Source organism: Zeus faber (assembly GCF_960531495.2).
Source record: "Zeus faber genome assembly, chromosome: 18".
Lineage (NCBI taxonomy): Eukaryota > Metazoa > Chordata > Actinopteri > Zeiformes > Zeidae > Zeus > Zeus faber.
Genome location: NC_137210.1, coordinates 10,677,292 through 10,686,937, shown reverse-complemented (window position 1 = coordinate 10,686,937; position 9,646 = coordinate 10,677,292). Strand labels below are relative to the sequence as shown.

The window sequence follows — 9,646 nt, the reverse complement described above, 5'->3', positions numbered from 1 at the left end:
GCAGCGGACCTTCCTTTATGACGCTCCCCAGACGCACAGACTCAAATAGACCTACCCGCCACAGACTAGAGGGAATATGGAAAATCACACAACTCAATGGCTCAATGACAACCCCTGCAGGCCCTCTCAAACTTTAACCCCCAACACCGCCTCCTACTTTCACCTCGGCCAATTAGCGTCAACTCAGAAGGTCACTGAGCCAGTCAAGGAATTTGATCAAGCCTCCATACCTCCCTGCTGCCCTTTTGACATGACCCGATTCAGCTCCAGTTATGTTGCAGCTGGCTGTTGAATGTGGCCTTGTGTGCCGTGAGGCCTTGTCGGGGTGAATGAGTGTGTGTGTGTGTGTACGGATGTAGAACGGTGTTCTCACATACTCTCTAATATTCCTGTACTTCAACAATGCCCATCAATCAGATGCACGTGCAGTCTGTGTCAGGGGAGGTTGGGGGGGATTACTTAATCACATCCACCTTTCAGCACCGACCGGCATATCCACAGCGATGGAGGAAAAACATCTCAACCGCAAAGGAAAACCTAATAAAAATGCACATTTGGACCTCGACAGAAATGTTATTCATGTTGCTGGATGCCTGTTAAAACTGCTAAATAACATGCCTTAACACAGAGGAACGGAAGTAACAGCAGTGGAAATTGTGTGGGCGTTAATGGTAATGTCCCCCATCGCCACCACCCACCCACAAGCTCTCATACCAAACTGCTTCCGAAACCTAAGAAAAACAGCTAGATTTGTCTCTGGCCTCTATTGGTGTGGTGGAAAAGGTAAGTCATGGTGTGAAAGGGCTTCTTTGGGGCTTACATATTCCAGGTGTTTCAAAGCAGCACTTGCTTCGTCTTGGGAGGAGCTCTTAGCGGAGGAAGACACAGGGAGAGGAGTTACGCAGGTTGGTCCACGTGAGTTATTGGAGAACTCAGGGGAGATATACCGTCAAATAAAAAACGGTCAACGATGACAGAGGTCACGACCGGGAAGTGATGTAAAACCCTGGCCGCGCTCCCAATTGCGACCAGCAAAGAGTGATTAGGTGGCACTTCATGAATCCCTTGGAGGAAATGTGCTTGTTAAGTCGCTAAAGAGATGTGAGTTACCAAACAGCGAGAAGAGGTTAATACGCATCTATCTGCGAGGGAAGGCGACTGCAATCTTTAGAGAAGGAATTTGAGGTTTTACCCACCACGGAAACCAAACTCAAGCGAGGAGAAAAATGATCAGTGGGAGCGTCATGTAGGAAATGTTAGTGCAAGGTTAGAACGGGAAGGCCTCGTTACTCAGAAAACCCTGAGTCCACTGCGATTCGCAGAGTGATGAGTTTAGGCTGGTGAGGATCAGAAGCGAGAAGCAAAGTGGAGGAGGCCAGGAGGAAAGAGGAAAGAAGTCCCTACAGGCTTGATCCGGATTTGGTGGAGGAGGAGCACTCGCTTGCAGCGGAACAGTACCAAATCTGCCCTAGACTGAAGATAGAAAGAAACATCAGAGGCATGTTTCTTGCTCTCAAGTGTCACAAAAGCACAGCTCGTTTTCCCAAAGACTAGAAAGAAAAACAAAAAAGAACAAAACAAGAAAAGACAACAGCGTCTGTGGTTGGAACTAAAAACGCTGCCTCGCTCCCCAAATGCCCCCACAGACAGCGTCACATCTGCTGCGGTTCCATCTACTCCACTCTTGATCCATCCAGACTTTCTTAAAGTAGGAAAATGTGAGCCAGACGCTGGCTCCTCGGACACGGCGTGCCAGGGCTGCGCTGTGTTAATTAGCCAGGTCTCTTTGAGGCGGGCCACATTAAACAGAGCCCCGTCTCCTCTCAATGGCTCTCCCAGTGTTAATACCGCTGGGATTGGAGACGCCAGCCCTACTCAGACTTTTTAATTGCCGCTTCGACAAAGCGTACAATGCAAACAAGTTACGCTGGCAGCCCTGGTTTTGTTACGACCGCGCGCCGGCACTGAGGCGAGTGCAAACAGGCAACAAGTATGCACACATGCACGCCACAATATTCCCGCCTCCCTCAAACAGCTCCAGCTCCCGTGAAAGGAGCACGCGACGCCATGTCGAGGTGCAGGGGTTAATAGCGGCACAGCTCTGGATTTGGACACCACCACGCGGCCCTATTTAAGAGAGGAAAGCACAATGACCGGGCCGCAACACACACGCCGCGGTTGTTTGCGAGCGCTGCTGTGAGATCTGGTCAGATGTCCTAACGAGAGGGGAGGATACGAGCCAGGGATCCCTCTTCGTCGTTGTGCTCTCCTTAAATGGCCGCGACGGCGAGCTGAGGATTGAGCTGCTCTACCGACGGACGTGGTGAGTCACACACGGTACAAAGCTCAAGAGGTCATCCACGTTTGAGGCGGGGGGGCAGCTACAGAATACTGAGTGATTGAATATAAATAGTGGAACAATTCACTCTCCTGCCTGGGTCTGACTCGGCTTGGCTGTTGTTTAAAAAAAGAAAAAAAAAAAAAGAGAACGAAAAAGAAACTTGGCTCAACGTTCCCAGCAGTGCCCTGGGAAGGCCGGTCTGTAGAGATCACAGAGAGTCGCGCAGACTGCAAAACCAGCTGGAACCAGCCCAACCTCACACCGCCGAGTCCTCGGAAAACTGCCAAGCCCACACATCTCAAATTTACTCTTCTACGGTCAACGCTGGAAAATGAAATGGGTTTTAATCACCAGAGTCTTTTCCAAGACAACTGCACCTTTTTGCCAAGATAACTCAATTTAAAGTTCTATCAGACCAAACCAAATTACCTTACAAAATGAACAATATCAGATCAGGATTTTCATGGAAAGCAGTGTTTCCATAAAAAAAAAAAGTCAACACATGGCCAACATAAACTGCTGTATAAACACAGCCGGGTGAGAGAAAGAGACGCAGTTAGACGGCTGCAGCAGTGAAGATTTTAGCGTTTTAGTGAACGAAGCTCCGAAATAAAAGGTGTGAGTGTGTGCGTAGGGGGGTGTTAATAGAGTCTGTGCAGTGACAAAAGACTTAAGGAGATGTAAAGCTGTTCAGCAAGCTGTAAAACTGTCAATGATGCTGCAGCAATCATCGTCATCATCATCATCATCATCTTTATCATCATCATCTTTAATCTCACACACTTATCACTGACATGACACAAGGACAAAAACAACATGATGGTGTGTCTATGCTGATAAAGCTGCGGTTCCCCGATGTGTGTATATTTAGGAGATAGAGGGAGATAAGAACAGAGAGAGAACAGAGCACCAAATTAATGCTCTAGCGCCATAAGCAAAGCATGCTCTTGTTACTTTGATTTTATAATAGTTTTATAAAATATATATTTTTCAATATATATTAAAATATATAAAAAATACATATTTGGATTATTTTTTAAATATTTTAATTACATTATTATCTCTTATTTAAAATTGTAAGTAATTTTATATAGCACATAAATTAATCTAATTCATTGCAATTAATTCAATTTTAATTTAATTAATCTCACTTAGAGAGAGTGTGTGTGTGTGTGTGCTCACCTCTTTGGCTCTCTGCACGGCATCGCTGGGGGGGTTTCTGATTTGGGAGGAGGACTTGGTGTTGATCTTGTCATAGAGCTGAAAAAAGATAGAATGCCTTGTTTATTCAATCAATCAATCAATGGAACAGATAACGGCGCTAAATGGAATGAGTAAGGGACGCTTCAGAATCACTCTGAGGTGAAGTTAATAATCTATTCTCCATCTTCATTCTCAGCGGTTTGACTTTGAATGCAGCAGGCTCCATCCATTTTGTCGTCCTCTTATTTCTTTATCTGAGCGGAGAAGTGTCAACACAGGGGACGTGTTAATGGAACTCTTCTGTGGCGAATAGACTGGAGCGTTGACTAACATACACAGTTCAGCCGCTCTGTTTACAAAGCAGCTGACTAATAAAGTGCAGCGATGGAGGACGGCATGGGGCTGGTCAGAGTGAATGTGTGTGTGTGTGTAAGTATAAAGTAATTTGTGTGTTTGCTTAGCAGAGAAAACAGTTATGGGCAGAGTCTAAACAGTGGCAGCAGCTGTGCACTAGACACAGAACGCAGTGTTATCCGAAAGAAAACAAAACCGAAAAAAACCCCCATTCATTTCACACAGCCGTATTAAAATGAAGGAATGTTACTTGTAATAAGTATTAATGTGTTTACGTTTTGCTGCTAAGGAAAGATTTGTACAATGAGATGTACAAGAACGTTATGTTTGCACTGCCGCTCTGAACAGACCAATTCAGGTTCTTTCCCCCCAATCTGACATTGACGTTATAAGGAATTATATATATAGGAAAGAAAATAATGGTATCTGGTGATTCAAACCTCCTGCAATGTGGTACTGAATTGCAATAAGGTTCTGACCTTCAACATTCAATCTGAATTTAAAGTCCCAGCGGAAATTAAATGCATTTTTGTTTTAAAATATATACATCTGCTCTGAATATGGTCATTTTTTGTAAAAATTTCAAGCGCAGATTTTGATAGCGACTGACTTTTGGGTAGTTAATATTGAAATGATTGAAATAGGGCTTTGACTCCAACCTTTTACTCTCCAAACACGACTAGATAGATATAGATGGACTGGAATTTAAAGAGATTGCAATGGAATAGATTTTTCATGCAATGCAGTCAGAAGCCAATTACTTATTTCCCTTCATTTCGGATTATATAGCAACCATTCGGTGCTCGTGTTGCTGTCGTCAAGTGCGTGTCATACAAGGTCACGCAATGTAAACTGGAGCGACAAAAGATTGGAATTCAATGGAATAAAAAATAAAATCGTAACCTGCGTCGTTAATGTAGCATAGACAGACGGGTAACCTTCTGTTGAAGACACAGCGGACTAAGTAATTCATCACCTCGCACAACAACATTAGGGTTAAGAGAGTTACATATGTAACTACGGTTCTATGAATTCTTTAGACCCCAAGAGCAAGTGTTTCACACTGGATTTATCCACCTTGCTCATGCGCAGTCGAGAATTTTATATCAACAAAGTCACGTGTGACCCCTGGTGCCGAGGTGCTGCCCCTATATGATCACATGGGTCCCGGGGCTCTATTCCTATGGGCTCTATTCCTCGCCTTCCTCTCCGACGGTACCGAAAATGCGTGTGCCAGTGATGCGTGCGCCAGCGATGGGGTGCCCACTACTGCGTGCCAGAACAGTGCGTTTTTATTTTATTTTACATCTCCTAATGGAACCAAATAAGTGCGTATGGTATGAAACCATGCGTACTGGGGACACTTTCTCCCAGCGCCCTGCCTATAGCGCTGCCCCTCATAGAGTCCCGGTGCGCTGGTCCAGGCCATGGTGCGCTGTGCACCATGTTGTGTGCACCTGGCAGAGCTAGGAACACCTGTAGAGCCTCTTCCAGAACACTGTGTATCTTTGTATTTTTTTAACCTTATTTTTTAATTTGATGAGCATAGAGCTGTCCCTGAGCACACGTGGATGTATGCACGCAACATTTTTATAAAAAAATACATTTCTGCTTAAACACGGCATATTTTCCAAATGTTAATTTTCAGATTCAAACAATTACAAGGCTTGAAGTTAAATCAGTAGGTATTCTACTGTGATTGAAGGTTTTTCTTTTTACAATTCAATAGTTCAATATAAATATGTTATTCAGATCAATTCATTTCATTTCATCATAACACGTAAGCTTGGCCTACAGGAAAGAGCAAATTATATGTTGTCTGTATCCATTTTTGTGTTGGTCATATTACACCACGTTCCAAATTATTATGCAAGTTGGATTTAAGTGTCCTAAACATTTATTTTTTTGTTTTACAATTAAACTCATGGATGGTATTGTGTCTCAGGGATCTTTGGATCACTGAACTCAATCTCAGACACCTGTGATAATTCGTTTGCCAGGTGAGCCCAATTCAAGGAAAACTACTTGAGATGGACGTTCCACATTATTAAGCAGGCCACAGGTTTCAAGCAATATGGGAAAGAAAAATAATCTCTCTGCTGGGAAAAGCCTCAAATAGTGCAATGCCAAAACATTAGATATTTCACAAAAACTTAAGCGTGATCATCGTGTCGCAAAGAGATTTGTGTCTGATTCAGAGCACAGACGGGTTGGTGCAGATGAAGGCATAATGAGGAAGGTTTCTGCCGGACAAATTAATGGGATTAAGAGAGCAGCTGCTAAAATGCCGTTACAAAGCAGCAAACAGGTATTTGAAGCTGCTGGTGCCTCTGGAGTCCCGCGAACCTCAAGGTGTAGGATCCTCCAGAGGCTTGCAGTTGTGCATAAACCTACTATTGGGCCCCCCCTAAGCAGTGCTCACAAGCAGAAACGGTTGCAGTGGCCCAGAAATACATGAAGACTCATTTTCAACAACAACAGTCTTGTTTACTGATGAGTGCCATGCAACCCTGGGTGGTCCAGATTGATGGAGTAGTGGATGGTTGGTGGATGGCCACCATGTCCCAACAAGGCTGCGACGTCAAGGAGGTGGCGGAGTCATGTCTTGGGCCAGAATCATGGGGAGAGAGCTGGTAGGCCCCTTTAGGTCCCTGAAGGTGTGAAAATGACCTCGGCAAAGTATATAGAGCTTCTGACTGACCACTTTCTTCCATGGTACAAAAAGAAGAACCGTGCCTTATGTAGCAAAATCATCTTCATGCATGACAATGCACCATCTCATGGGCATAAAAGGAGAGAAACTCATGGTGTGGCCCCCATCCTCCCCTGACCTCAACCCTATTGAGAACCTTTGGAGCATCCTCAAGCAAAAGATCTGTGAGGGTGGGAGGCAGTCAAAGGCATCAAAGGTGGGAGGCATCAAAACAGCAGCTCTGGGAGGCTGCTCTGACATCCTGCAATGAAATTCAAGCAGAAACTCCAAAAACTCAGAGGTACAATGGAGGCAAGAATTGTGAAGGTGATATCAAAGAAGGGGTCCTATGTTAACATGTAACTTGACCTGTTAAGATGTTTTTGATTGAAATAGCTTTTGATTTCAGTAAACATGACCTCCTATCGCTGCAAATTCAACAAATGACCATTTTCAGTTCTTTACAACCTTTAAAATGTTTTGAAACTCTGTTGTGCATAATAATTTGGAACAGTGCATTTTGAGTTTTTTATTTTTGAAAAAAATACTGTTATCATTGGGAGGTTAGTTCAATAACATTCGAATTATACCCTAACGGTTGATGACTTAAATTATACTGACTTTCATTTGCATCGACTATTTAGGAAAATCAGAAAAAAATATAATTTGCATAATAATTTGGAACGCGGTGTATATAATGATTAATTGCTTAGGTTTAGTGAATAATACAGAAGATAAGGAACTTAAAAAAAAAATCGCATACTAGATCGAAATCTCAATATTGGTCTACAGAAAAAATTCGCAATTAGATTATTTTCCCAAATCGTTCAGCCCTAGACTACAGCCTGATCACAAGCGTTCAGCAGTGGTTCCGGCCCCTCAGAGGTCAAACCCACAGCTGCAGCTAGGGTTAGGGTTAGGGTTAGCGCCAGGCCTGCCCTTCGAGGAGACTGAAGTATCGGAGCACAGGGCAGCCATGGAGTGATGGCTGCCCTGACACACTTTGTGTAACGTTGCCAAGATAAGAGGGGTCAGTGGGAAGGTATAGAGGATCCTGGCCTAGCGGGTTGGTCCTCTCCATCAAGGAAAACCAACAGGGGCAGTGGGTTGGGGACTCAAAAAGGGCAAAAAGGTCCATCTCCGCCTTGCCGTATCCATGCCATATCTCCTCCACCACCTCTGGATGGAGTCACAATTCACCACCAGGTTTCTGATGCGACAGGATATCTGCTGCCTTGTTCTGTGCTTCCGGGAAGTGCATTGCCCTGAGGCTCAAATGGCGAGGGAGGGGCCCAAGTCAGGAGCTGCTGTGAGACCCGAAGGGAGTTTTCAGATCTTGTACCGCCCTGGTGATTTTTCTGGAACACTGTAGAAGCATTGTCTGTCCTGACTAAGACATGCCTGCCCTCCAGACATGGAAGGAAGCATTTGGGATCCCAAAACACTGACTGTAGCTCAAGAATATTTATGTGCTCTGACTTCTGAGGGCTGTCCCACACACCTCCCACAGTCCTGTGCTGCCAGACAGCTCCCCAGCCCGACCTTGACACGTCCATGGTGACCATCTCCTGACGAAAAGGGATGGAGCCCAAGATGACGCCTGCTGACAGATAGGCCCTTCTCCTCCATGGCTGCAAGGGTGAGAGGCAGTCTCCCATCACCTTCATCCTTCTGGCCCCGTGCCGCCTGGTATCTAAGCTGAAGGCTATTCAGCAAGATCTGGAAGGGGCGTAGAGAGTAGAGACCAAAAGATAGTGAGGTGTCCCTCCGAAGTTTGAGGAGGAGTATGGCCTCAACCCACTGTCGAGAAGGTGTGACCGTCATCGCCTGAGAGTCCAGGAGGATGCCTTTGAAAGTTACCCTCTGGCTTGGTGTAATGGAGCTATTCTCTGTGTTGACCACCTAAACAGGCCATATGGGCGAGCAAAAGTGACATGTCTTGGACTGGGCACCCCCAAGATGGGGCGCATATTAAGCCAAACCTGCCGGCCCCGGCGAGCCAGGGTTAGTGCAGACATGAGCCGGCCAAGCTCCCTCGACATGAACGCAAAGGCCTGCAGTAATCTCGCTGTGTTATATGACCTGATGATAAGGTCATCTGTGATGTGACATCCAGCCTGAAGGCAACGGGCGTTAGGCCTCAATGTCTTGTCAGGGGAGACAATCAGCAAGGCTATGGCTCATCCGCTGGCATGTCATCCAGTCCATTGGTGCTGGCATCCTGCATATCTGCCAAGGCCCTTCTACCACTAGCCTGGTGGGAAAGGGACCTGGGGTCTGCCAACACCTTTGTAGCTCCCCAATGTAGTCTGGAGATGGGGGAACACTACAAGTGGCCGCCTGAAGGGAATGCCTGAAGAACACACTGGTGGAGGCGGATACAACTGGGGCTTCGTCCAGCCATAGACGTGCTCATGCCATGCAAATGGCCCCCCGATCACTCTCCGAACCCGCCACTGAGAGGTCAGAGCCTGGATTCGATGCAAGGGTGGGGATTGAGCATTCCTCCTCCCCCTCGCCAAACAGGTTGCCAGAGACAGCAGTGGACCCTCGCTGGCGGCGAAGGTAGACACCTGGTAGACCCTTGTAGACCCAGGTAGACACCTTCCTGGCCCTCTTCCTTGGTGGAGTCCCTGATACTTCTGTTGGTGAGTGCCTGTGTGGCCCTGTACCAGCACCCTCTCTGTCCTGGGAGTCGAGTGGAGGACCCTCGATCTGAGCCAGTCGAGAGACCTTCAGGTTCAGTGGCATGAAGGAACAGTTCATGCAGGCGCCGTCAGTCAAGCCCTGCCTCAAGTGCTCCACCCCCAAACACCTCTGCCCTGGGACAGAGATAATATCTGTCTGTGGCCAGCAGAGGAGCCATGCACCTGGACCAAGTGTGATTGTTCATAGATCTTTTTTTTTGCTATCGTTTAGCTGGCTGATGTTATCCGGTGGGGCTACCAGATACTATTGGAGTTAACGCAGAGGACAGCAAAGTGCTCGTAAATAAAAAGTAGGGGCATCCCAAACTGACACTCCGAGCTATTTGTTTGTGAGGCCACCTGATGCTA

At 46.2% G+C, this 9,646-nt stretch overlaps 1 protein-coding gene across 2 annotated transcripts in view; it reads right to left on the bottom strand.

Moving 5' to 3' along the window:
- caska (calcium/calmodulin-dependent serine protein kinase a) overlaps positions 1-9,646 on the bottom strand; it is a 110,178-nt gene that overhangs the window by 13,681 nt on the left and 86,851 nt on the right. For both annotated transcript variants that reach the window (XM_080019675.1, XM_080019676.1), the window contains exons 12-13: positions 3,524-3,601; positions 821-868 (exon numbers count right to left, since the gene is read on the bottom strand). In XM_080019675.1, coding sequence (XP_079875801.1) covers positions 821-868; positions 3,524-3,601 — 126 coding nt within the window. The remainder of the gene's footprint in view (positions 1-820; positions 869-3,523; positions 3,602-9,646) is intronic.